This window comes from Botrytis byssoidea, assembly GCF_014898295.1.
Source record: "Botrytis byssoidea strain MUCL 94 chromosome Unknown BBYS_012, whole genome shotgun sequence".
Classification (NCBI taxonomy): Eukaryota; Fungi; Ascomycota; class Leotiomycetes; order Helotiales; family Sclerotiniaceae; genus Botrytis; species Botrytis byssoidea.
The window spans coordinates 146,030-173,617 of NW_024065853.1; the positions used below are offsets into that span (position 1 = coordinate 146,030).

The window sequence follows — 27,588 nt, forward strand, 5'->3', positions numbered from 1 at the left end:
ATGGCAGCCTAGAATGGACAGAGATACGGGGAAACGGAAACGCGTGAGGAATGAGGGAAGGACAGGAAAGAAAAGAAAAGAAAACAAAGAAAAGCGTTCAGCGTATACCCGGTTTACGAAGCAAAAAGGTTGACTGAATATGTTTATTACATGTGGATATGCGATGCGTTTGTTATTACCTAGCTGTCTGTTGTGTGGATGAGAATGAGAAGTATAATTCCATGTTTATGGAAGCTGGAAGATGAATGGAAGCCGGGAGATGGAATCATGGAAATAAAATACAATACAAAGCAACGGGATCGTTTGGGGCAAGATGGGTTTTAATTTGCTTACTTGCATAAGTACTTGCTTTGCGTTTCAACTTGAGGATTTTCTCTTTCTTGTGGATATGTGTGTCTATCTATGTAGCTAGTTTTCTAGGTCCTTGGGATTAAATGATATGATACGGGTATGCATGAAAGTACCTAGGAGTTTACATGAATGACAATATGCGCAACTGTGGTATGCTTTGATGTGCATGTGCATTTGATTGCACTTTTCAATTATTCAATGTGGTAAGCATGCAGATGTGTGAACTTAGTTTTGTAGGATTTGGTTCATCGACTCATTGATTCATGCATGCGCATCTAGAGTAAGTTATGTAAGATGCACGCCAATTCTTCATGATACCCTGGATATATCGCTTGCTTTCTTGCTTCATTCGTCGTCCATTCGTTGATTCGTCAAGTGCGTTTCCTCGTGGCTTGACATCGAGATAATCCCCAGAGATCTCTCGTTTCCCCACAAGCCCTTTCGGACCCTCTGCGCAACCATCCCCCAAGATCCTATCAAATTGTATCAGCTCAAGCCCAGCGACCCTTTCCCTTTCCCTGCTTCCTGATCCTCTCTCCCCTTTCCCCATTGACCCCAATTGCATTTCTTCCTCCACCACTCAAATCACACACTTCTCCCTCGATAGCATTGACCCTCAATTTATTCTTGTAGTTCTCCCAGAATGCATGTTCCGCATTCGGAATCCACTGCTGAATTTCCCCCTCCACTTTTCCTCCATCACAAAAATTTACTCTCTTTTTTCCTTTCTTTTCTTTTCCTCCCTTTTTACCAGTCTTTTCGAGTTCCAGCGCCGCAAAAGGATTATTCAATTGCATTGCGTGCCAATTACCTGGACGATCCCTATCTGTACTTCCCTTTGATGTTGGGAAAGCAGAATTGGATACGGGCGAGAAGAGAGAAGCACCTCCGGATCCTTCGTCTTCAGAATCAGAATCCGAAGAAGGACTATAGTCGTCGCTATAATCGTATTTGTAATCGTCTTGAGATGGGGATTGAGAATCTGATTGTTCGGCATAGAGCTGAGCTGAAAGTTTGACCAGGAGCTCGGCTGTCATCCACTAAGTTAGGAATGAAGAGTTAGATTTCCGTCAGGAAGAAAAGAAAGGGTGCTTTGGAACATAGGGTGGAAAGGACGAATATACTGTATATGTGAAAAAGAAGGCGCGAGGGGGTCGGACTTACACTATCAAAGCCTGCTTCGTGAGCATTTCCATTAGTGGCACCATAGGTATTGTGTTTTTCGTGGAGAAGTATGAGTGGCATATGGATTTTTTGAAACTAAGAGTTTGCGAGTTAGATTCTTGAAGAATGGAATGAGATTGATTGGAGATTGTGCATGTTGAATCTCCTCCCATGTTCATATGCCGGGAAGGATAAAATTGAGGGACACATTATACTAACCGGAATTAAAAGCTCTTTAAGGTTAACGCGAGGCTTCATAGCATCGCTATTATATGTAGCAAGATACTTGGTGTCGATAACGAAAGGAAACAAAGAATGAATCTGAGATTGGAAATCTCCCACTCCGGCCGGAAGATCACCGATGAATGTTTTGTAGAGGAAACAAAGATCGGTGAATAGATTATGACCAACAATAACGTGTTGTTTCTCTTTGAGTTTCTTAGTCACTTTTGCAAGCTCTGCTTCAAGAGCAGCGTGTGAAGAATCGATGGTGCTAGGTTGGCCATTCTCATCATGTGTATATGACCACATTGGATCAATACCTGTCAAGTCGCCACCACAAAGTGCTTCGAAGATGAATCTTGCTCCAGATTGAGTGGCGATCCGCTGGTTAAATTTCTTCAATTGCTCGATTTTGAACTATGAACCATTAGTAAGGTAGAATATCGAGTTTCCAGTGAAGAAGCGAAAAACATCGTAGAACCGTTCAGTATAAAATGCAATAAGGGGTTTGGAGAAATCAGAATAGCATACCCTTGCTTCTCTATCATGATCAATCTTTTCAACTTGCATGAAAGATCCATCCAAACGAGCAAAACATCTACACTGTGGAAATTCGCTGCGGACAAGTTGATGGACTAATCTTCGTTGGAAACCATTGAGAGGACCTTTGGGATTATCCACGTTGACAAAGGTCATCTTAGGCTAGAATTTGTTAGCAAATATTGAGGAATAGTAAATTATCATAATTCTGCATCATCTATACAAAAGATGCCATCTCCAGAGTGAAGATGATAATGATGAACTTGCATTTAAAGACCAAGGGGGGTATTTGATGAATACGTCAACAGCTACAACACACACGTCCACATCGATCATTCAAATAATATATCTTCTGTAGGACTATCGGCTGGAATTTGAAACGTGATCACATATATGATGCTAAAACAGAAAATTACTTACTTCCTTTGCCTCGATCCATTCAGTAATAATCGACCGAGCCCTCCGATAAAACTCCAATGTTCCAACATCACTGGGGTCGAAAACAATGCTAGGAATTGCTGCGTTTCTCTCAATCCTCTGATCATAACGTTCACGAGCCTCGACTTCTTCTTGCTCCGATAAATAGGGAACGCCCATGGTGAATACTGCACCAATGTCGAAGCCATTTGATTGAAGGAAACTGGTAGCAGAGCTGGAGAAGGAGAACTTGCGGTCGAGATCAAAGACTCTATCATAGAGCAACAGTGGACTGAGGTTGATATTGTAAGGTTTAGCAAGATAATATTCTAAGGATGGTTAACGTCCAAGATCGAGTGGCGAAAACAATAATTATACTAACCTTTTTCACGGTCTTCCTCAACACAAGTGATACCCAGTTGAAGAACTTGGAAAGTTTCGGCAGCCTCCTTTACTTCTTCATATTGTTGTTGAAGACTTGGTTTTCCAATATCATGAGTTCGTTCCTGGGATGTATGCTTTGGACGGGTAGTGATACCACTCATTTCCAAATCGAAAGAAACAAAAGTAGCATTGGCAATGTCTTTTAAGATTGGGAGCAAAATCCGCTGCCAGTTTTCTTTGTCAACCTCCATAGTGATGGTGGCTTTGTGGCAAAGTATTGAGGTTTGTTTGGTTGGAGGAGGTTACTGTTGGTTGTTGCTTGAGGAGAGTACTAGGTATATTGGGAAGCTACTACTTACTACCACATAAAAGCGGAGAAGAGAAGCTCAAAATTGAGAAGGTGAATCTGATTATTCGTTTTGTTGAGGAACGTCCATCACGAGTATGCGTGCGCAAATGGAGTTCAAAGTGTGAAAAGATACAACTTGGTAAATACGTTGGAGTTGAAGGAAAGGGAAGAGATATGGGAGGTAAGCCAAAGGGGAAGGAAGGCGACGAGATAATTGAAGGAAGATTGAAGAAAGATAGGCCTTGTTTGTGTTCTAAGTTTTACGTTGAATTCATATTCTTTCGCATTCTATCGTCTGAAGTCTGAAGTCTGAAGTCTGAAGTCTGAAGTCTGAAGTCTGAAGTCTGATGTCTGATGTCTGATATGTATCTATGATTGCCTACGTGGTTTGTTGTTGTACTTGATTGGTGTATTTAATTATATATAGGATTGATATATATAATTATAAATAGGATTGATGTATATATATAGATAGTTATATAAATATATATGCTGTATATGCCTAGGTAGCGGTCCGAGTAGATAATCGTATTTCTTAACTCAAACCTCACTTACTTATTACTGTGATTGATCTCGTGCTTGTTGTTATTGTTGGAAGTGAAGCGCAACCTTATGCATAATTTTATACCACCTTTAATTTCCATTCAAGGCCTTTCATAATTAATTTTAATCAACCTTCCTGCATCCAATCACATGAGCCAGCACACCGCCCTATACCTCAATCATATTAACCTTCCTGGACCGAGGCTTTAAACCGTTTCCCTCGTTACAATCATCAGAGACATTTTCAAATGTCATACATACATACGTCCTAGTCCTTTTACCTTTCATTTCTTCATTCCCAGACGTCCCCTCCACCCGTATTTAATTCCTTCGATCTCTTCGCGTCGTTACTTTCAATTCTACAACCTTTCGGCAGTCATGGCTTCTCATGGATCTATTACGGCGATCAATCCGTCAGATCCGCTATCTTCATCACATATAATTACATCGTCCCATTCATCCCTTTCCAATTCCCTTTCTTCATCTCGCCATACATCTCAAATATCGAAAACATATCGTCAAGCCTCAACGCTCTTTTTAACGCGTCGTCTACCTGAATCGCTCTCTACCATTCTACCAGTAATTACACCATCCTCTCCCTCCGATACCGAGAACGCCAATCCCGATGACCCTGCAAAATCCTTGGCCTCAATATCAAAAGCTTCCCGCACGACTCGTATCAAAGTCTGGAGTTTATACCTTACAATATTGAATGCGATTCTGGAATTGGACCCTGCCGAAGGAAAACAAGCATTCGGAACAAGTCAATTCAGAGCACTAGTCGCCAAGGTTAGGGACGGAGAAGTTTGGGAGGAGGTTGTCAAAAACGGATATCATGGAATTGAAGGGGATGTAGATTCAGACGTCGTCATAAACTTGTTCGTGTTCCCCGCACACTCCCAATCCCCAGATATCTCCACTATAAGGGAAGAAACTAACAATAAAACAGAGCAACTCTTCTCTTGGCTCATGCTCGCACCCAAAAGGTGAACCAGACTCGTCTTGAAACATATCTCGCAACATCAAATACACCGTCCCTCTCTATGTCCCAATCCTCTACACCCACGGCCTCAAATCCATTCCCAGGTTCCAAACGTCGTTCCCAACCCGGAACAGATACACCACGAGACTTAAATGCCCGTGTAAAGATTCTAGAACTCTATACCCTACATGTCTTACTTCGGAATAATGAGTGGGATTATGCGAAAGAATTCATCACGATTAGTGAAGTTTTGGACGACGAAAGAAGAGAGGCTTTCCTTGGGGCATTACGAAGCCTTAAGGAAGAAAGTGAGGAAGGGGAGAGGAGAGAGAGAATGGAAAAGGAATATCGAGAAGAACAACTCAAGAGGGATATAGAGGAAAGCCGACGTCGAAGAGAAGAAGAGGAAAGGAGACGAGAAGAAATGGACAAGAAATCCAGAGCGAGCGTAGGAGGGACATCAGAAGTCGACTACGGGATTGAAGATGAAGCTCCAGTAATGGCTAACGGATCCGTAACATCATCTTCGTCGCCTAACAACCCTCGACATTCCAAATCTTCAAAATCTTCGACCACTAAACCACATCCTCGAAAATCGGTAGAAGAAACAAAACAGAAAACTATAATAGAAAAGGTGGGAATCATAATGCGTAATTTGACATTGGTACTCCAGAACATGGGAGGAAATTTTAATTTAAAGAATCCGATGGCCATGTTAAGAATGGTCGCTTTCGTAGCTGGGATAGCAGTTGTGTTTGGAAGGAGGGAAGTTCGGGAAAGAATCAGGACGATGATGAGTGAAGGACTGGGCAGGGTCAAGAAAACAATAGGGATGGGAGTCAAGGTTAGTTATATTTAATGAAGAGGAAAGTTGGTCTAAAGCCAAATAATCAAGTGGGTTTTCATTCGTGGATTTCATTACTTATCAGAAGGGGAGGGATGGATATTGTGGACTTTGTTTCTACGTTGAGGTTGGATTGAATTGGGAGTCTTCTGGTTTCATACGAATCAGAGGCTTTTTCTGTATTTATATTATGATTTTTATTTTCTAGGGGTGAAAAGGGGAATGGATTGGGTGATGGATACCTGAGAAGAATACCTATGAAGCGAAAAGGGGTTAGGAAGTGGAGTGGAGGAGTTTACTTTGTGAGTTCATTTGTTTTACAGCTGTGATGTATGAAAATGTTTAAGCAAAAAGACGAGAGAGGAACAGCAGATATCAACGGGGTTATATAGAATATATTCTATAAGATTTACTTGTACTTTACTTTACTCTTGTTCCATGTGCTTGAATCATCAATCTTACCGCGCGCATGGTGGAGGTCTATCGCGCTTCCTACCAAGTAAATCTATATAGTACCTAGTTACCTAGGCAGCTTCATCTATGAAAATACCCCTGGATGTATACTCGAGTAGCTCGGATAAGGTTATCATACTACTGTCGTAAAACCAACCAACAAAGCAAATAATATAAGCTTGACAAACCCAAACTTAAACTTCTCATAACATATCAATTGGGTTCATTGCGATATTTTTATATTACGTCTTCATCTTCTATCTTTCCCGGTAGGATGTCAATTCCGAAATTGGTTCCGACTTACACCACACACTAGCTTTTAATTTCGGGTCTACCCACAGAAAAAAATTCATTGGAAGAGAAAAATCTTTGGAAGCACTCGAGTACTCCAGGCAAAAGATTTGCACATGACGACATGACACAACAAAGTCTTATGTGAATCTTCATTTTTTTCTTTCATATATTTTTCAGACATCATAATCCTCAACCTTGATTAAACTCAATATATTTATCATAGTTCAGATTGATCCCGCCACAGATTGATATCTCCACGATTCGAAATCGCCAGTCATGGCATCAATAGCCTCGATGGCATCCTCATCATCAAAACGTCCATGGGCATTGGAAGCCCGTTCTAATACCTTCTTCATTCTCTCCACGGTAGCCGTTGGCATGTTTACCGATTTGTTTTTATATGGACTCATCGTGCCCATCTTACCCTTCATCCTTTCTGATCGAATAGGAGTTGAACAATCGGAAATTCAATATTACACTTCTGTCCTCCTTGCCTGTTATGCAGGAGCATCCGTATTATTTTCATTTCCGGCTGGTTATATCGCCGATCGTTTATCTTCTCGTCAACTTCCATTCCTAGTAGGCTTAGTAGCTCTATTAGCGAGTACGGTGCTCCTAATGCTAGGAACGAGTATAGAGGTCTTGATAATCGCGAGAATCTTCCAGGGTATCTCAGGAGCAACAGTTTGGACAATCGGATTGGCGCTCGTGATGGATACGGTTGGAAGTGAGAAATTGGGAGTTACAATTGGAACCATTTTCAGTTTCATTAGTACGGGGGAACTAGTGGCGCCGGTGTTGGGAGGAGTGGTCTACGACAAGGTGGGAAGTAATGCAGTTTTTGGTATGGGAATTGCGCTCCTAGGGGTGGATTTTGGGATGAGAGTGGCAGTTATTGAGAAGAAGGTTGCGAGGAAGTGGGGTGTTGGGGAGGGACTGGACGGAAATGAACAGGGAGGGACGAGTGAGAGTGGAAATGGAAATGGAGAAGAGGCGCCATTGCTTGGCAACGGAAAAGATTCAGATCTTGCCTCTTGGAAAATCCGAAATGAACTCCCAAACTTCGTCAAAAAGTTCCCAGTCCTTTATCTTCTCTCTTCTCCCCGGCTCCTTACAGCAGAACTAGTAGCTTTCATGCAAGCTACCATTCTTGCAGTTTTCGACGCCACTATTCCCACACAATCACAATCGCTCTTTGGATTCACAGCTTTACAAACTGGACTACTTTTTACCCCCATTGTTCTCACCTCTCTCATCTTCGGTCCGTTAGCTGGAATTGGAGTTGACAGATACGGGCCTAAAATCATTGGAACAATTGGATATACATTTTTTATCCTACCTCTGATCCTCCTTCGTCTTCCAGTTTCAAATACCACGCATGATTTAGTCCTTTACTGTGCCCTCTTATCACTATGTGGATTTGGGATGGCGTTGATTGGAGCACCGAGTATTGTGGAAGCATCTTACGTTGCGGAGAAATATCACAATGCCAATCCAGAGTTGTTTGGGGAGGAAGGACCATACGCACAATTGTATGCGCTGAATAGTATGGTTTTCAGTGCGGGATTTACTGTTGGACCCGTGATGGCGGGGAGTCTGAGAGAGGGAATTGGGTACGGGAACATGAATGCAGTGGTGGCCGGCATGTGTGCTGTGGTTGCTGTATTATGTTTTGGATATCTGGGAGGTGTACCTAGATGTAGGGGCAGAAAATAGATATGAGTATATGTAGCGGATATCCAGTTTGGAAGAAGTAAATTTCACTAAATAGATATACCACAAAGAATCAATAATATGCAATTTCATAAGTCATATGCATATGCATATGATACAGATTTCTCAGCTGATTGCAAGTGTAGAAATTTTCAAGACAAATGGACGCATAGCCACCAGGCACACCATGAAAACATGTTAGGATGTACAGCGTTCCAAACAGGAAAGTAATTTTTCTATGAAAGGAAGTTTTGTTGCAAGTCGTTAGTTACATTCATCGATGCAAGAGTCTTACTCTTAAAGCTAGATGAGATATATGTTGAGGCTCTACAGTCTCTCTCCTACCAAATGGCTTCCTTCACCACATTTTGAAGTCGACAATTTTTCCTCTGGAACCATCAGATAAGAGACAGCAAAAAGATATGAACAATTCTTTTCAAGGACAACCTTATTAAATTCCCCCACAACTCCACACACATCACAGGCCAAAAACCAGGCCAGATCAGATCAGGCTACAGGAAGGATTTGCCGGAAATTTGCCGAATCGAGGAGTCAAGATTAACCCCAGTCAGTGGGCCAGTAAGGTTATCTCAGCCTTGTCCAGACTCCAACATCACACCAATTACAAAGAAATAACTACCATCATAACATCTCCTGCAACAGGATTCCTCAACGTTTCGCGACGATATGGCTAGCAGGAGAGGTAAATTCCGTCTTCTCCATCAGTCGAAATTTAATATATTAATCAAATCAACAGTTTCCGTCGCGAGCGACGATGATTCAACCATCAAAGTCGCGCCCAAGAGAGAACGAGGAGGCGATAAGTTGTTAGGAAATATCAAATTAAAGAAACAACCTCCGAAGCACAATAAGCCGGGCAATTGGAGAGAAGGAAGTATTATCGATGGTAACACTCCCAACACAATTCTACAACACGACTCATGAGGAGGGGCTAATCAGGCTACAATAGTCGACGAGAAGAAGAAAGGAATTGATACACCAAGCGCGAATTCGATTCCAAGTCCTGGTCCTGTAGTTAATATGTTGGATGATGCCGCGCTTGAAACATTTGCTACCGGCAGACCTCTGGAAGATGATCCCGATTTACAAGTTTGTAAGCATTGCAAGAAGAGTGTATTGAAGACCGCAACAGTGTCGCATGTAAAAGCATGTTTGAATGCGAAGAGAGTCAAACTGTTGAAGAAGAAGGAAGCGAAAGAAGCTAGGGATAAGGTCAAAAAGAAGTTGGCAAATAAAGATGTCGATGGAGATGGAGATACGAAAATGGGGAGTGATGATGATGACGATGAGGAGGAGAAAGGCCCAGGTGGCTTTAAGAGTTCGAAGAAGAGCGCGGGTAAAAATAATGGGGATGCGAAGGGGAAGAAGAGAAAGGCAGATGGCGAGGGCGAAAAGGGCCCAAAACAGAAGAAGAAAAAGGAAGAGCCAAAGCCAAAGGCTCCGAAACCAAAAGGTATGCATTTTTTATCTCTGAAACTATAATCGCTTTTATTTCATATTTTGGCGGGGTAATGGGGGAGGCGGCGGAGGCAGGTAGTGGAAGCGTCCAAAGGGGGGACCATCTGAGTGTCACTCTATGCGGGTTTCACTATTCGTCTCAAGAGTTCTTCTCCGACTTTTGAAGATGTTTACTTTGCATTTGAATCTTTTCCTTCATTCTTATCGAAATACCCAATTATCTCAATTATGGAGACCAGACGATCCACAAGATTATATCAAAAAACACTTTTAGCTAACAAATTAACTCTTTCTCAAGGTCCAGTCGATGTAGAACGCCAATGTGGAGTCCTGAAAGATGGTGTTCCTTGCGCCCGCTCCTTAACCTGCAAATCACATTCTATGGGAGCCAAAAGAGCTGTTCCTGGTCGTACCTTACCTTACGATATGCTTCTTTCGCAGTACCAGAAGAAAAACCAAGCCAAACAACAAAGTATGATATTCTCTGTTTCCTTCCTTCCTTCCTTCCTTCCTTCCTTCCTTCCTTCTCCCAATCCTAATCACACTCTTTCCCAATTTCAAAGATCGACTTCTAACTTAATCACAAAAACAGAAGCAGCAATTGACGCCAATGCCCCTCTTGAAGACGAAGAACTTCTTAATGGCCCTATCGACTCTGACGAAGAACTTCTCGCCGTTCAATCTGGTCTCGCAAATTGGAATCCACAACCTTTAGTCCCACCACTTATACAATATCCAATCCAGTATCGATACAGAGATGAGAGACTATGGGAACAATTACACAATGCTACAAATGGATTTACATTGAATATATGTAAGGTAGTCCAGAAAGCGACGCCGGCGATGGAGAACGGAGAGAACGCTCTAGGAGATGAGATAATGGGGGGAATGGGAGATGGTACGAATGAAAATGGAAATGGGGACATGGGCTTGCCGGGTAGAAGATCGAGTGGATTTTCGTTGCAGAGTGCTCCGCAGAGAAAACAAAGTATGGCTGCGCGAGTTTGAGTTTGCTTTACAGGATTTGTGATTTTTGACTTCATATTCTCTCGGACACTTGGTTTGGTCTTTTACTTGTTTCAGTCCGATTGGAAAATTCACACCCACTATTCCGGTCAGTTACTTACGAACATTCGATCCCTTCGATTCAGAGCTTCTTTCACTTGTAATTCGGAAATCGATTCGGTTCTCTAGATCCTGGTTCTAGACACTTCTTGGGTAGGGCGTACAGGAATGGGCTAGCTTGAATCTCTTTCCAGCGGTATTTTATGGGAATGAGGGGTATTTTGATTTATGGACACATCAGTACATGGAAGTATGGCGTTATCTTGGGACTGGAGGGTGATGGAATGGATTAAGCATGGGATGTTCACTATTCATCCAATCATAGATACTCAAGGACACAAGTTGGTTATCATGGTCTGATTTAGTTCAGATAGAAGATGGAAGATTCATGCAAGGCGTTTTAGGAGTGTGTTTATGGCTGGTTGGGAGTGTATTGGATTGGGGATGTCGATCATGGGTGGAATATATCAAATATGGATAGGGTGGAATGGGATTGGATGGGGTGTTTCTTGCAATAACAGACAGACGAAAGGATCTGAGATTTGAGTTAGGGGAACTAGGGATAGATGAAGAGAATACCCAGAATGGAATATGAGTTTATATCAGGATCTTTCTGAGTGTAGAAGCAAGAAAGGGGCTTAAATTATGAGTGGTGTGACCAATAGGGTGCCATACGATCATCGTCTAATCATGGTTCAGGCAGATCGCTTTTCATTTCGACTGTATTTTTAGATACACAAGTGTGAATATTTGCTTTAGTTATATTATCTATCTAGTGCCCGTGCTGCATACTTCTTAATCTTGTATTTATCATTCTCAAATTTTAGACTATTTCTATTTCTATTTCTATTTCTATTTCTATTTCTATTTCTATTTCTATTTCTATTTCTATTTCTATTTCTATTTCTATTTCTATTTCTATTTCTATTTCTATTTCTATGCTTCTAGCTTTTTGATCATCGGGATTTCAATGATCCTTCTTGGATATTGATTCAAGGAGTGATACATATAAACCGGGAGGATACATGCATCAAAAAGGAAGTACAGAAGTAAGTATGACAAGTTTAAAAAAGCGAAAAACGGGAAATATTGAAACTTACTTCCATCCATTTCTCACCTAGATAAGAGGAAATGAAAAGAAGGTAGATATAAATGCGTTTCTATTCTACGAAATACTTTCTAGAATATCCTAAATTGTACGTTTCGGAACGATCAATTTTTGTGCTTCCTTACTCATCAACACCTGACACTTCCCCCTCCACTTTACCAAGAGCATTCATCTTCATCTACATCCGCCTACTGCTCCAACAATCTCTCGAATACCTCTTATGGTGTCACCTTGGGCGCAGCAAATTCCAAGACCTCCTTGCTAGTCGTCGCAGCAGTGCACTTCTCATTCCAGTACACCTCCGTCTCATGTCTCAAACTTCTAAGCAGAGTTTTCGAATATGGCGATTGCGCAATTATCGTGTCCATTATTTCTCGATCTCTATACTTCACCTCTTTCACTTTCTTCCCATCCAGATATTTTTCCACCAAGTCTACGGTTTCCCGGCCGGTAATGTCTGTAGGACCATTAAGCACGTATTTCTTGCCACTATGTTTCTCCACTTCCGAATCGGAACAAAGGAGCAATTTTGAGGCAAAGACACCAACATCAGCTGGATCGATAAGCCCCACCTTCGCGTTCTCGTCAGCGACCATGGCCAGAGTCTCAGGCACCGTACCCGTGGCGCGGTATTCGCGGACGAAAGCCACCGCGGTATAGAGAAACATATGCGCGAAGGAATTAGGCTGCAGACTCGTCCATTTCAATCCCAAAAACTCAGGCGTAGCAAGAAGAGTCTCGATGGCCCAGTGATTGCGTGCGTAATAGGGCAATGTATCTGCGTGAATATTCGCGGCGGTGGTACTAATACGCACAATATATTTGACGCCGGCGTTGCGGGCCACGAGCAGAAATTGCGATTCTTCTGAGAAATGCGTGGGTTCGGTGTGCGTGGCGACGAAGGCTTTTTGTACTTCGTGCTCGATGAGCCAGGAAGTGGTGATTTCGGTGTAGGCATACTCGAGGACCTGGACGGAAGGGAGAGAGGCAAGCTGGAGGAGCGGGTTAGGGCGAGGATGCGGTGGGTGGGTGGGAGGTGGGCGGAGAGGTGCTTGATGAGTGGGACACCGGTGTTGCCGGTTGCGCCGATGACGAGGATGGTGGGTGCCATTTTTCTGTTTTTTTTTGGAGGGGGGTTTGGGGTTTGAGTAGAAAGTGTAGTGTAAAAGTTAATAACGTAATATAATGTCAAAGACAGAAGCGATCACTGAATTGCAAGTGAAGACGAAATAATCAATCCAAAAAGCAGAACACACCATCCCTTATATACCCCTCCATTCATCTCTTCATCCATCTCTTCATCTATCCACACATACACACATATCCAACCCTCCACGCAGTAAACCTACCTCCCCACCCCCTTACAAATCCCCCTTACAAATTCCAAACCTTGAACCCCCCTTCAAATCACCTCCGCCGCTCCTCCACACCATCCCATCCCATCCCTACCCTACCCTCCTACCACGAACCCCCCAATTTCCCATGCGTGCATGCCCTTTGAGTTTCCTTCCTCCTTCCTCCTGCTCCATCTACATCATTGCTGTTTGCCATGCGCACCTATCCATCTATGTACGCTTGCTTCCCTTCCCCTCCCCTCCTTCGCATTCGCACTCGCATACAAAGATCCACATATCACATCTCACATCGACATCTCATATCTCATATCGAATATCGAATAACCCAGCAGCTTACGAATACGCGAATCCACTCGAACCGCATCGCATCATCGCACGCATCAACACATGGCATCTCATCCGACCGCTTTCGGCCGATAATTTTTTTTCCTTCTTTGCTCGTATCGCGTATCTCGTATCTCGTATCGATAGCTGTCTGTCTGTCTTGTTGAATGTCGAAAGTCTAATTTAATTGTTCATTGTTAACTATGCATACCTAGCGGGCATAAGACGGACTTGAGGTTTGCTTGGATGGATTAATTGAATGGTTGATTGGGATGTGGTGGGATGGATGGGTGTGGATTTAGTAGATGGGGAGATGGGTAAGTTTGTGTGCGGTTTATGTTTGGTTGTCATGATATGAGATGGGATGATTTGAATCAGTATATTATCTATATATCACATCAAATCATATTACTTAAATCAACTACTGCGTCTCTCTCTCTCTCTCTCTCTCTCTCTCTCTGTGTGTGTGTGTGTGTGTACATCTCTGTGTATTTATGTGCGAGTCTAATAAACGCTATTTATTTCCGTTATAAATTGAGCCAGTAACTAAATAAGTAAGTAAGCACCACGCTATCCTATTCTATAATACAATGTCTCTATTCATATAGACATTTGGAGTTTTTCGCCTGCTTATTCCATTCCATTGCATTCCAATCCTTCCTATGTCATTCCCAGTTAAAAACCCTCTGCCTCCAACTTCCACAACTCCCTCAAACTCTTAACCCGTGACTTGTGCCCCAACTCTCAAGTTTACTTTTTCCCTATGTCCCTTATTCTTTAGATGCACTTCAAAATTCCCTACCGTTGTATCTGGACCTGGGGTATACAGCTTTCCTGGACAATCATGACATCTAATTCTGGGAAGATACATCCATTTGATACCTTCAGGATTTGTGCCTGGAGCTGGAGCTGGAACTGGTGTTTCGGTTGCGATGGAAACAGCCGAGTAGCGCATCATACCTTCGAAACGATCGTTGGGGTATTGTTGATGGAGGGCTGTTAGGCCGGTTGCTAGCCAGGAGGGGGGTGGAGGGGGCTGATGAGAAGTGTTAGTCGGGGTTTGGAATAATTTGGGGATAGGGAGGATGAGACGGTGATGGGATAAAGCATGTGAAGTAGAATCATGAGCTAAAACGTATCAAGAGATATGAACTTACAGCTGGGGGAGCCTGACCAGGTATAGGAGGTGGCGCATCAATTCTACCTATCTGGCCTACCGCCACTGCATTTACTGGTTGTGGAGTAGGAGCTGGTGCTGGTGTTGTTGCCAATGGTTGAGCTGGTTGAACTCCGGGTGTGGAAGGTGGACCCATAGATCCGGGTGGAGCAGGAGTACCAAAGGTTGATGTTGCGCGAGTTACAGAAGGAGTTTGTTGATGACTCGAACGACCTTTGCCCATGTCTTTGACGAGTTTCTTGAATTTCTCTTTCGAAATTTTCAATTTCACTATGAGTGAAGGAGTATCCACAGTATCCTCGCGAGCATCACGGCCAGATTTCCTCCCCGACGTCCTAGTTTCATGATGGTGTGCTAGCATGGATTCTGGAGTTTCTGATCTTCCAATGTTGGCCATTCTTTGTTGAGCTGCTGTAGCTGCTCCACGCATATTTCTCGTCCTTGCGGTACCTTGAGTTACTTGGATAGCCGGTGATTCAGGATTAGAATCTTCACTATCGTCCGATTCTGACAAGTCTGCACCATCTTGTCGACCGAAACCAGCACGCCTTCCTCTTCCTGATGGTACCCCTACTCGTTTGTATAATCGACTCTCTTCAACCGTTGCTGCTGCTCCAGGTAATACAGAAGAAACAACCAAGGTTCTCACTGTCCTTTGCCTGTCCTTTAGATCTGGTAAAACTGGTCCTCCTCGCCTATTCACTGATCTCTTCTGCCTTCGTTGTTCTCGTGAAAATACTAAATCGTGCTTCTCTAAATCTGCTTCCGTCACTTCATACAGATATGGCGCAAATTCTTTGATTTGTTGATGTGGCCGTAATACTGAGGGTAGAGGTGAAGGTAAGAATGCTGCAACTAAATCGGCATCTTCTACTGGCCTGCCATCAAATGGATGCCCAACACCGTACAAACTCCGTATGAACAATTGACTTTGTTCACGTATACAATGTGCGATTGCTGTAGTGAACTCCCCAGACAGGGACAAATCTTTGGCCATACTTTGCGCAAACTCTTCTGGTGAATTCAAAGGATTATTAATATCCCATTCAAATTTGTCTTCTAATGTGTGTGGTCCAATAGTGATGTTGAGCTTGATGAGGATGCGCAGCTCATCATTCTTGTATGCCGTATATGGTAACATTTCATCCAGGGGGTCTTCCGGAAAGTAAACCAAGGGGTTGAAGTCGACGATTTGATCATGCATTTGTTGTTGAACTTGCTGTAGCACTGGTTCTGCTACGGGAGTAATCAGACCAAAGTCCGCTATAAGTTGCTTCGCGAACAGCTCTGTGGTAACCGTTCGATCATGCAAGTTCCAAGTAAAAGTATCTCGAAGTTTGACCTTGTCCCAATCCACATCCAACCTTATGGGAACCAACTCTTCTACTTGATCAGCCTGCATGGCCATATCTTTGCGCTTAATTCGCAATGGCTTTGCTTTCCTCTTTGCGAATTTCGCATGCGAATATAATATTCTTGTTGGTCCATCTGTGAATCCATTCCCATATCCATTGTAACCTGTCCCATATAATCGACTTGCTGTAAAGACATCTTTGTGGTTTTTGACCAGTTCGTAATCTTGCGCTTCGTGATGTTTGTGGAGATAATAGGCCTTCCGTTTGTCCTGGTCATCGACAATGGCAGCGGAATGAATTAAAGTGTGATGTAAGTATTGTTCAAGTAATAGCTTATCGAAATCCGATTTCGTTCGAGGTCGATGAGTTAAAGTGGAAGACTGGGAAGAAGTGGGATTCACAGACTCAGAAGGCGCAGTTGCATTAGCATTAGCTGAGGAAGAATCATCTTGAGAAGTCTGCTGGATATCGGGTGTCATAGCGAAAACATTCGCCACAAATATGCGACGAATATGCGAAGATGAAAGAAAGAATGTGGTTAGTGGAAGGTGGATTTAATTATCAATAATACACAATTATGAATCTCATAATCGCGAACCTTTGAACTCGCGACAGGATAATATGTACACAGGCTAGGTAATACACGAGGCGTGAGGCGTGAGGCGTGAGGCGTAAGTTTATTAGTGATGCAGTGGAGGTGGTTGATTGATTGTGATGTTGGCCGATAAAGTACTCCATAGTAAGCTTCTACGGTTGACTGCGAAGAATGTTCAAGTATTGAGCGTGATTAGTCATCACGGGGCTGATCTTGAGCGGAATACTACCTGGCACGTGCCTGGGTAGATGATGTGCCCAGGTACTAGACATTCATTCCTTCAGGTTACCCAAAGACACAGATTTGATAGATACTCGAGTATAGATATATACCTATGTCAATCAAACTCTCAAACGCAACGAGAAAACGAGAGCTTTTGGAACCTGTATTCATTATAATGACAGGCAAAACCTAAGCCACCTTAGTAGTTTAAATGTCGCTCCGCTGGCCCTCTGGGAGCCACTGCCGTGGAGGCAGACTAATTGGAAAAAGTGTCTACTAATAAGGTACCTAGGTAGGCAAACAACAATGGAATGGCGATCCAATACTAGATAGGCACAAGCTCTAGTAGGACACTTCTATGCGGGCCGCTGCCTACCGAACAAATCCATGGATGGTGTGGTTGAACAGCTAGTAGTAGTAGTAGTAGTAGTAGTAGTAGTAGTAGTAGTAGTAGTAGTAGTAGTAGTAGTAAGTAGTAGTGGTGGTGGTAGTAACAGAACATTCTTTCAATGTATTTGAACCGTAAAAATTCACACATTATTCAATCATCACCAAGTACACCAAGTATTCAGGTATATGTGATGAAAATAATTGCAATACTACCGGTCATGACCTTACAATGAATTTCTCATACATAACCCAATCCCTGAGCTCCTGCGTAATGCAGTCCAGAACGGAAGCTCGAAGCAAAAAGGCACAGGCACAGGCATATCCATATAGAGATGAAGCTCGGTGAGGTCACCAAGCGAAACAAAGCCCACACAATCCTTAATCCTTCCAAGCGTTAAAGTACCTGGATCCTCTCTCTACCTTGGACTTTAATAACTTGTGAGGGGAAAATAAGAAAACATTGTTTTTGCTCTTCCAAACTTTACAACAACAATAAATCTCAATACCACCCATTTACACCTTTCATCCATATCATAAGAACATCGCAATTATGGCCGATAAAAAGGAAGAAACCCAAGAGATTGGTAAGTTATCTTTTTTTTCCTTCTACATCATCAACCTCATCTTTACTTTGTTGTTGTTGGTGAGTTGGTGGTCAGCAAACTGGACCCCGCCAATGCGACTCGAAAGATGTACAAGAATCTGCACACCCAGCTTGAAAACAACTCAAGGCATCAATTGACTAACAATATCAACTATTGCTAGATTACTCTCTCAACAACCCCGATACTCTCACCAAATACAAGAATGCTGCTACTATCTCCCAAAAGGTTTTGAAGGATGTTACTGCCTTGTGTGTGGCTGGCGAGAAAATTGTGACAATTTGCCAGAAGGGTGACAAGCTCCTCGAGGAAGAGATCGCAAAGGTCTACCGAGGAAAGAAGATGGTCAAGGGTAAGAATGTTTCTCTATTAATCATACTAATTTAACTAACAAGCAACAAGGTATTGCCCACCCAACCACTGTTTCTCCTTCAGCTTTCGTAACACCTTATACCCCTCTTACAACGGACGAAGCCGAAGCAAATGTTGTTCTCAAAGAAGGCGAAGCTATCAAGATTCAACTCGGTGCACAAATCGATGGGTTTGGAACAATTGCCTGTGATACCATTGTCATTCCTTCTGCCGACAACGCAAATGGAGAGATCAGTGGAAGAGATGCAGATCTGTTGTTGGCGACACACTATGCAAACGAGCTTCTGTTACGTTTAATGGTTCCTCCTGGATTGGTCCCAGCTGGCACAGAGGAGGAGCAAAAGAAGGCAACAACTATTAAAGCTCCTACTCAAGCTAAGATTACCAGCTTACTCGAGAAATTGGTTAAGAGTTACGACTGCAACTTGGTCGAGCACACTACCTCTTGGCAATTCGAGCGCAATGAAATTGAAGGAAAGAAGAAGATCATCCTTGCTCCAGGAGATGGTACAAGAGGTGATGGTGTCCCAGAAGTTGGCGAGGTTTGGGGTGTCGAGATGGGTGTTTCTCTTGGTTCTGGAAAGATTAAGAACTTCGAGAACAGAACCACTCTTCATCGTCGTACCAACCTTACATACGCCTTGAAGCGACCAAGTTCCAGAGCGATTATGAATGAGGTTGTGAAGAAGTTTGGTACCTTCCCATTCAGTTTAAGACAACTGGAATCCGAGCGAGATGCTAAGGTCGGTGTTGTTGAGTGTGTACGTGGAAACGTTTTCAGACAATACGAAGTCGTCGGAGACAAGGACAACGAGGCAGTAGGAAGATTATTGACTACAATTGGTAAGCAGCTGATGAATCATCTATCTTTGAAACATTTGACTAACATGTTCAGCAATTACCAAAAACGGCTTACAAAAGATTGCCTCGCCACCCGAGCCAGATCTTAGCAAGTTCAAGACTGATAAGAAGATCACCGACGAAGAGATCCTCAAGATTTTGGAGCAACCTTTGGCTAAGGATAAGAAGAAGAAGGCTGCTAAGAAGCCTGCTGCAACAGAGTAAATAGGTCGTTCAGGAACAGGCACGTGATGGGACGGAGATGGCAATTGAATCAATTGAAAGTTGACAAATGATGTGTTTCATGAATTACTTTGCAAATCTACTCTTCTCATGTTTACGTATCTCACTGCCGACACTGCTTCATAAAAGCTTGTCAAGCATTTCACTGTTCTTGCCTCATTTATTGTTGTCATTGGGAAGAGCGAGTGATGCTATGTTGTAACTCGGGTCTGCATCCCATAGGAAAATACATTCGGCAGTTGGAAGCTTCTCAAATTCAGAGATACGCAGCAAATATAGGAGTATTGAAATAATGGTGCAAGTGAATTCATTCATCAATTATTGCGTGTTTCCATGGATTTCAGCTATGTGATGTGACGTGTAAATTGGTACAGTGCCTTCTTTTTGGAATACTCGGTTAGGATTCATTAGGTTGAAGGCAAAGCCCAGAAATTACCTGCCTAGTGTTCCTTTACCTTTTTCGCTTCCCATCTTCGTCTCCAAGATCATCAAGCAAATATAACTCTCCTCAACAACCTTCCGACTGCGCATTTCCATTGGTTCCATCAAAGCCGGTTGGAGGAAATTAAAACGAAAGGTGTTTGCAGCCACTGAGTGCCGCCCTATCCATCCAGCAGCAGATCTAAGCGACTTTTTCTCTCTCGATCACCATCTTGGTATCGATAAGAGGAAGGCTATTCAATTCAATTCACCACGTTCATCCTTCTTCTTCCACTTCTTATCCACTTGCTCTACCTCTACCTTTTCTACTTCCTGCTCTCCTTCAACATATTGTTTCTATTTACTACTTTCTCATAATAACAGACAAATAAGGTAAATTATGTCTTCTTCTCCCGTGTTGTGTTCTACCCCTCTTTTCATTCATTATTTCATGGTACCGTGTCTCTTCACATGATACGAGTACGGCACGAGAAAAACTTACGCGATCAATCACCTTTCAAATAGGAGGATATATCTCCTTCAATAAGAGAGTTTTTTGTCGAAATTATCATCTGTCAGAATCGGTTATTGATTCTTCTATTGTAGTTAGGAGTTTTATGATCTATTGAAAAGGACAATAGATTTACAAGTCGTCATTTACCTTTTATTGTTTCGTGCACTTAAAGCAAGTCAACGATTTCGGCTCTCAAGGGGCGCTAGCTAAGGGATTTCATCTCGAAGCGAGAACTTGACTTTCTTTCCCTCTCAAATCAATCATACCACGATAATTCAACGCGTACATATCCCTTGAAAATAACGTTCGAGAACATTTTTATGATTGCGAACTGAAGAGAAGTATATGAAATCCATTTAATGTATATGATCATTTAACTAACAATTCATTAGTTGTATTGGGACTGCGATCGCAATTGATAGGAGTCGGGTCGGTCGCAGGAGGCGACGAGCGAGGAAGCTATGAGCCAACTCAATTCTCGCCCAACACGCTCTCGTCGTTCCAGTCCATTTGTTTCGGCACAACGTAATCCGAATTCCTCTCCAGCTACAGCAGCAGATACAGGTCGAAAAAGGACGTTTATGGATAAATGGACGGAACCTCCTATTCCTACTCCCATGCCATCTTTTGCAGAAGCTGGAATGGAGAGGCATGGAGTGGTCGCAAACATGGCACCACTTGGAACGCGACCGAGCGCAAAAGCTGTTAAGTCTTCTGCCAAACCAGAGGTAGCAGATGCGAATGGAAGCAGGCCAAATGGCGTTAACGAAGTGATGGATGATTCACTTCCGCCCTCTTTATCGGCGACACCCCAGGCCGTACCCCAAGAAGCGATGGAAACCACGGAACCTATTTCGAACGTTTCGCGAAGAAGATCCACATCTACAAAAACTGAAGAACTCGAAAACGTACCACCATCAACACCGCAACAACCAAGAAGCGCGCGAAAAAGTGTTACTAGATCGAGTGTCGCACCACCCAGCGTACGAAACGAAAGTGAAGGACCTAGCATCTATGCAACTTCTCCAGTCCAACGCACACCTCTTCCAAACGAGTCGCCTTCTACAGCTTCCTATCATGCTCACAAAATGAGTAATTATACATATGATGAAAGAGACGAGGCTCGTCAAAGGGAGAGTCGGGCTCGTGCAGTCGAGGCGGCTTCTCGCAGAAAGACGGCTAGAATTGTTGAGTTGGCTGTCTCCCACGCGATCGAGGAGCACCGTTGGTGTACTGCCTATGCTTTACGGGAACTTTACGATGAAGATCCTGAAAATTTCGGCATACTTGTTGAAAAGCAGGTCTACGAGGAGGCTACGGAAGAAGAGATTCGGGAGTTTTACAGATTGATTGGGCTGAAAAAGAAGGAAGGCAGAAAGGACAAGGCTGCGGAATATTATTTTAATGGAGATGGTAGCGACCCGGCACCCCATCGACCGCGACGTCAAGTTCAACAACCACCTGCCCAACCTGTGTTTCATTTTGCACCCATATTCGAGGCAAAAAGAACTACATACGCTTCGCCATATGCTAAAGCGACGACATATACCTCACCATATTCTCAGCCACCTCCACCTCCACCACCACCACCACCACCATCTGCTCCTACTAGCAAACCTCCAACGGTAGGAATTGCTGATTCTGTCAGACGCCCATCAGATGCTAAACCGGCCTCTACATCTGGATCCCCAAGAAAACAGGGAGATCATGGCCTTTATCCTAATAAAAAGCACAAAGGAAATGGGTTTGCAGCTGCAAATGAAGACGTCAACGGAAAATTGGATGCAAGTGCAACTGGACCTGGAATCGGAAATAGAACGGATGGAATCGTGAAGAAGCAACAGAACGGAGTTGCGTCGGCTTCTTCTTCCGTTCCCGTTTTGTCACCCCCACTGCCTAAATTATCAGATCGACCAAGAGCACTTTCAATTTCAAGCTCATCATCATTATCTTCGGTTGATGAACAGATTCTCGATAATGATGAATATGACCCTATGGATTTTGACCACGCTCATAATCATGCTGGTACAGCAAAGCCTTCGGATGGTTTCGAACAGTCCAAGGGACAGGGTATTGTTGGGGCGGGTAACGCCAATGCCAACGCCAAATTTGGTGCGTCCGTGTCAACCGAGACCCAGTCAAATGCTGGAGGGTCAATTAATCAAAAACGACCAATCAAATCCAAAGATTTGTCTAGGTTCGAATCAGACACATTTTCATCCACGGCAAAGAAAACCAATAACAAGAGTCGAAGTCTGAACAAATCTAAAACTTCGTCACCCGCGCCTCCATCCTTCCAAGCTATCAATATTCCGACCAGATCTCACAATACATCTAGCAATTCAAACTCTCGTGGTGATAGTGACAATAATCAGGCCAATCCAAACATGGCACCTGAATTAATACGTACCTCATCATCATCTTCGGTTGGATCAGTACCAATATTAAAACCAGTGGTGCCTAAAAGGCCACAAATTGTTTTCAAGTCAAAGAAGAAGCCACAGGCAGTTGATCGCCCTACTTATGAAGAGAGCGAGATGGTTGGTAAATGGAAGCGCAAGGCGCGAGAAATTACCAACGGTATTACTGAGGATATACGAACTGAGAGCTTTGTTCGTCCAGATATACAGCCAAGAAGTGTCACTCCTCCAAATTTTCGTAGACCTGTTGAGTATGCATCTGATGATGGAGATTCTGTTTCCATTCCTACTGCGTCTGCAACAGCTTCCAGCCGTCCATCCAAAACTATTCGACTGGGCACTAAGAACGATCGAGCCAGTAGAAGACAAACTGCTACTGCTCCTGCCAACAATTACGATTCAGAAATGAGTTCACCTACAGGACTTGGGTTTCAACCAGACTTGCCTCCTGGATCGTTACCAAATTCACGCGCTGGCACACCCTCATCTAATCGACCGTCTAGAAAGGCAAAGAATGGCACAGGTTTACGTGTCAAAACTTCGTAAGTTCCCATATATTATTTCATTTTATGTCTTTTGGTATCATGTCAGATTTCCGATTTTCTACATTTCTTGAAGGATTTTGTATATTTTGATCATCATTCAGTACCCTGCATCCCCGGCTATCTTCGCCCCTCCACAAATTGTTTCAAGTACTTCTGCTGTGCTTGTCAATCTACTTGTCGTGTTTTATGGTTACACAGTGTGACAGCCGGAACTTTCTTTCACCTTGAATTGAACTTAACTTTTCTTTCTTCTTTCTTTCTTATTTAAATGATGAAAATAATTCGCTAACAATTCTTTTCCCTCGCACAGACCAATGAAGAAAAAGAGTGGTCCTTCAGCTGGTATCCCGAGAGCAAGCGGTGAAAGAGATAGTCCAGTTGGAGGTTATTATGCAAACCAACAAGTAAGCTATTTTGTTTTTCTATATATCTATGGAGAGTATCGACGACGATGTGAGAAATGATAAATTAGACGATGTTGTAAAGTTCTTCATCGCTTTTTGTTATCGCTTTTTACTTCATTCAAGCTGCTAGCTGTCCTTTAACCCTTTATTAAATCTTTCTCTACACTCTGAATCTTCTAACAATCTTCATCTTCATCTTCATCATTGTCATTATCGTCATCATTTGTATCATTATCATTGTGAGATTTCATCATTTGATGGAATCCCCCTTATCTTTGGATAAATGATGATTATGAAGTACTGATTTTGATGATATTTCAATGTATTTTGAAATATGGTTGAATTTTCATTACGTTATGTTGTATTTCAATTCTCAATATTTGGGGGGCTGGGTTTTCCTTGGTGACAAAGTTGAAGAGAGAGAGAGAGAAAAGCAGCAAGTCCGGGCGGATAGCGCAAACTCTGATGATGGTCCATTGTGGATTGTGGATTATTCACATCACATCCATCTCCGTAATTGCCGAGCCTGAACAGCCCCCACACATGAAACTTTGCCACCTTCACAATCATCATTCACAAGCATCTCATTTGTTGGATCGTCATTATTGTTATTGTAGGGAAATACTCGAAGGAGGAAACTAACAAATGCGTGTAAAGGCTAGTGGAACTATTGGAGAAAACGACGATTATTGTGCAGCTTGTGGAGGTAACGGTAAATTACTTTGTTGTGATGGATGTACTCGCTCCTTCCACTTCAAATGTGTGGATCTTTCACCAGACTCACCAACCTTAACGACGGAAGAATGGTTCTGTAACGAGTGTCTTGCACAAAGTGTTCCTCGATCTAAGGATGAAGAAGTTGGCTATTTCGGGCCTTTGTTGGCCAATATGGAGAGAAAGAATCCAAGCGCTTTCCATCTTCCCAAGGCAATCCGGGAATATTTCGAGAATGTCAAGACCGGTACTGAAGGAGAGTATGAAGAAGGCGTTGTACAAAAACCAAAGTAAGCTTACATCTTGTGGTAATTATCTTGGCTCTTCTTACTAACCATTACAACAGGAATAATCGTGGCTACGATGAAGCTCCGGATTACTTCAAGCTAAAGGACAACAAAGGAAATCCAATTCTCTGTCATGGCTGTCACCACTCAGCTGTTCATCCGAGTCGAGCAATTATTCCTTGTACTTATTGTAGTCTCTCATGGCATTTGGACTGTTTGAACCCTCCACTGGCAAAAGAGCCTCCGCCTGGAAGATCTTGGAGATGTCCAGCTCATGTTGATGATCTTCTCGAGCAAGTACCAGGATCTTTAGGCCCAGCTCATCGTTTCCGTAAGATCAAAGGAGCTTCGCTCATTAAGCCTGTTCTTGCTCGTGGTGTTAGAAATAATGGTCATATCGAGGTTGAGAACACTACTTCTGAAGACGAAGATCAGGGTAGTGGTTTCTATGAGCAGAGAGAGTATGGTCATGTGTACAAGCTTCCAGAAGAGGGTATCAAACTTGACTTCATTTCGCGGTATGTGATTCTTTCCAATTATTGCATATTTAATTTACTAATTAATTGTACAGTGTTCATCGTGAATTTGGACATTATAACCAACGCAGCTTTGCAAACAATCGAGCACCTGTTTCGAGACCACGATTACAAACTGCCGAATTTGACAGTCGTAGTCTTGATGAACAGCAAGCTGCTCTCAATCTTGCATATCTGGCCACTGCAAATCCAACAATCAATCTTACACAAACCCTTATTGATGCCTTAATTGTAAGTTTTCTTGTCCTTATTCTTTACGCCTCCAATCTACGTAACACAATGACGTAACACAAATCTAACCTGAAATCCTTTAGTCCGAAGCCGATGAACCAGTTATTAAGTTGATTGCAAAAGGAGATGCGTCCAAGCTCTCCAAGAAAAAGCCATTAACTCAAGCTGACAAATCATCTTTGGTTGCTATGACAGCTTTCCTTCAAGAACGTCTAGCTTCGACATCCGACGATGCTGATGGTGACGATGGCATGATAGTAGATAATCAAGAGGACCACTTGTGATTCGTTGATTTCCCATCATTAGGTTGGGATGATTTAGGTTGATCAGATCTAGTTTGACCATGAGAGTATGGTATCAACAGGGGACTAATAGAACTTTGTCTCGTGACATAGTCATCACATGACAATACTTGGCACATAGCAGGCAGATGTTACATCCTTCATCTTTGTGGTGTTATCACTGACTGCTCGTGTCTTCTCATCAAGCGATCTCGCCAGGAGGCATAGCTGGCCATGCTGAAATCAATTAGTCGCCTTCTATTTTATTTTCATTGCATTAGCGCCAGCTTGCAACTTTTTCCGTTTCTCTCGCACTTAGACTGCGACTTTTCAGGCTTATTTCTTTTTCAAATCGATGGGGGGAACACAAAAATTCATTCAGTCAGACTTGTATCATACATATCATAGGAAACAGCTCTCTGCAGATGATGCGAAAGCACGTCGGTAGAGTGAGGGATTGAGGAAGGAATCATTGGTGCAGCATGGCGTTAAGTGGAGTTCTTATTCATTTTGAGTTTTCAGGGTTTTGCAGACTTAAGGGACTTTAATTTTGAGGAGAGGGTTGCGTGTGAAGATGGCGGATGAGATTCGGTGATTCTTTCTTTATTTTGGACGAAGGGGATCAGATGGGGAAAGGGCTTTGAATGAGAGAGGAAGTGGGTGGTATGATAGATAAAATGGGAAGATATCAGATACTTCAATAAGTATTAGATGACTCGATGGATGGATCGTGTAGCCGAGAGCAGGGAAGGGTGGATCATATTATATTACATCACATATCATCTGGTTTTGCGATGGTATGGCGAGGGGCTGAGGAGAGGGGATTTCCATGTTTCTTTTGATTTCTTGCTGAGGATGATCTGGTGGAGGAATGGTTGATGGAAGGGGAAAAATGTATGGTAGCTTCTGCAAGCAGCTAGGCAGGAAGAAAGGATGAATGGGAAGAGAGGAGAGAGAAGGGGAGATCAAACTAGGTAGTGATACTCTATCAGATTAGATGAGATGAATGATGAGAAAAAAGATTAAAATATGATCGAGCGTGCTGTAAATGTATTTTTATGGGAAGACATTGTAGGGATGATTGAGTTGTATGCTCGACTCTTGATTCTCTGACGGAGAGGGCGGAAATGAGGGAGTAATATACAAATCGCGGTTGATAAGTTGGGTAAGAATCATATTCATGACCGACCAATGGAGGGGTGTTATGATTCAAAGATGCTAGCAATCTTGCGCCATACGCAAAAGAACCAACAAGCTACGAGGCGTGATTTCGTACAAAGTATCGTTTGCAACCCTCTTTTTCGGACCACGCTCCCGCCAACTCCGACTAGGAAGCTCATCCCTTGCCAGGGGTTAGCCAAGGGGATACGCGACACTGTGTGACTTAAATCCCTTCATTTTTTCAGGATGCCTTTATCAACGGCTTTGGGATATTTGGAGGCGTCACCCCCTCACTGAGTCAGACCGCAAAAAGGAAAATATGCTTGTTTGGATGCCGTGGTGATGGTAATTGGATGGCATTAAGGTGTTGATAGATTTGTGATGAAGAGTGGGGGTGGGAGAAGGCACTTTTACTTTTTCTAATGTTGTTCTGGAGTTGGTAGATAGGCATAATGATGAGTTCATAAAAAGCAATGAAAATATATGATATCGATGATTGGCCGTCGACGAGTCAAGCCATTGCTAGATTTATGCTCCATTCTTGGGTCACTTTGGATGGGTGAGGGTGAGAGAGAGCTTTTTTGCCTTCACCATCTCTTTCAACAGATGCTCTCACTATTGATTTGTTAAGAAATGCTGTATCATGAATATTCAATGATTAGTCAACGTCGACGAGTCTCGAGGTCTTGCCT

The 27,588-nt window shown here is 42.9% G+C and overlaps 8 protein-coding genes across 8 annotated transcripts; 5 read left to right on the forward strand and 3 right to left on the reverse strand.

Moving 5' to 3' along the window:
* Positions 1–842: 842 nt before the first annotated feature.
* On the reverse strand, positions 843–3,329 carry EAE97_006458 (uncharacterized protein; the record flags this gene model as incomplete). Its single annotated transcript, XM_038876971.1, has 6 exons — positions 843–1,391; positions 1,516–1,611; positions 1,735–2,154; positions 2,269–2,439; positions 2,698–3,023; positions 3,077–3,329. 6 exons carry the CDS (start codon positions 3,327–3,329, stop codon positions 843–845), a joined length of 1,815 nt encoding a protein of 604 aa, XP_038731903.1.
* A 1,019-nt stretch (positions 3,330–4,348) lies between these two features.
* Positions 4,349–5,811, forward strand: EAE97_006459 (uncharacterized protein; the record flags this gene model as incomplete). Its single annotated transcript, XM_038876972.1, has 2 exons — positions 4,349–4,848; positions 4,920–5,811. The coding sequence occupies 2 exons, from the start codon at positions 4,349–4,351 to the stop codon at positions 5,809–5,811; spliced, it is 1,392 nt and encodes a 463-aa protein (XP_038731904.1).
* Positions 5,812–6,819: 1,008 nt separating this feature from the next.
* EAE97_006460 (uncharacterized protein) lies at positions 6,820–8,259 on the forward strand (the record flags this gene model as incomplete). The annotated part of the gene is made up of 1 exon (XM_038876973.1): positions 6,820–8,259. The coding sequence occupies one exon, from the start codon at positions 6,820–6,822 to the stop codon at positions 8,257–8,259; it is 1,440 nt and encodes a 479-aa protein (XP_038731905.1).
* Positions 8,260–8,943: 684 nt separating this feature from the next.
* On the forward strand, positions 8,944–10,743 carry EAE97_006461 (uncharacterized protein; the record flags this gene model as incomplete). Its single annotated transcript, XM_038876974.1, has 5 exons — positions 8,944–8,959; positions 9,014–9,163; positions 9,227–9,730; positions 10,034–10,207; positions 10,328–10,743. The coding sequence occupies 5 exons, from the start codon at positions 8,944–8,946 to the stop codon at positions 10,741–10,743; spliced, it is 1,260 nt and encodes a 419-aa protein (XP_038731906.1).
* A 1,383-nt stretch (positions 10,744–12,126) lies between these two features.
* Positions 12,127–13,019, reverse strand: EAE97_006462 (uncharacterized protein; the record flags this gene model as incomplete). Its single annotated transcript, XM_038876975.1, has 2 exons — positions 12,127–12,900; positions 12,975–13,019. 2 exons carry the CDS (start codon positions 13,017–13,019, stop codon positions 12,127–12,129), a joined length of 819 nt encoding a protein of 272 aa, XP_038731907.1.
* A 1,286-nt stretch (positions 13,020–14,305) lies between these two features.
* On the reverse strand, positions 14,306–16,598 carry EAE97_006463 (uncharacterized protein; the record flags this gene model as incomplete). The annotated part of the gene is made up of 2 exons (XM_038876976.1): positions 14,306–14,623; positions 14,745–16,598. 2 exons carry the CDS (start codon positions 16,596–16,598, stop codon positions 14,306–14,308), a joined length of 2,172 nt encoding a protein of 723 aa, XP_038731908.1.
* A 1,278-nt stretch (positions 16,599–17,876) lies between these two features.
* On the forward strand, positions 17,877–19,365 carry EAE97_006464 (uncharacterized protein; the record flags this gene model as incomplete). Its single annotated transcript, XM_038876977.1, has 4 exons — positions 17,877–17,910; positions 18,092–18,280; positions 18,331–19,143; positions 19,196–19,365. The coding sequence occupies 4 exons, from the start codon at positions 17,877–17,879 to the stop codon at positions 19,363–19,365; spliced, it is 1,206 nt and encodes a 401-aa protein (XP_038731909.1).
* Positions 19,366–20,778: 1,413 nt separating this feature from the next.
* On the forward strand, positions 20,779–25,738 carry EAE97_006465 (uncharacterized protein; the record flags this gene model as incomplete). The annotated part of the gene is made up of 6 exons (XM_038876978.1): positions 20,779–23,279; positions 23,593–23,686; positions 24,344–24,690; positions 24,747–25,205; positions 25,259–25,454; positions 25,538–25,738. 6 exons carry the CDS (start codon positions 20,779–20,781, stop codon positions 25,736–25,738), a joined length of 3,798 nt encoding a protein of 1,265 aa, XP_038731910.1.
* Between the last annotated feature and the right edge of the window lie 1,850 nt (positions 25,739–27,588).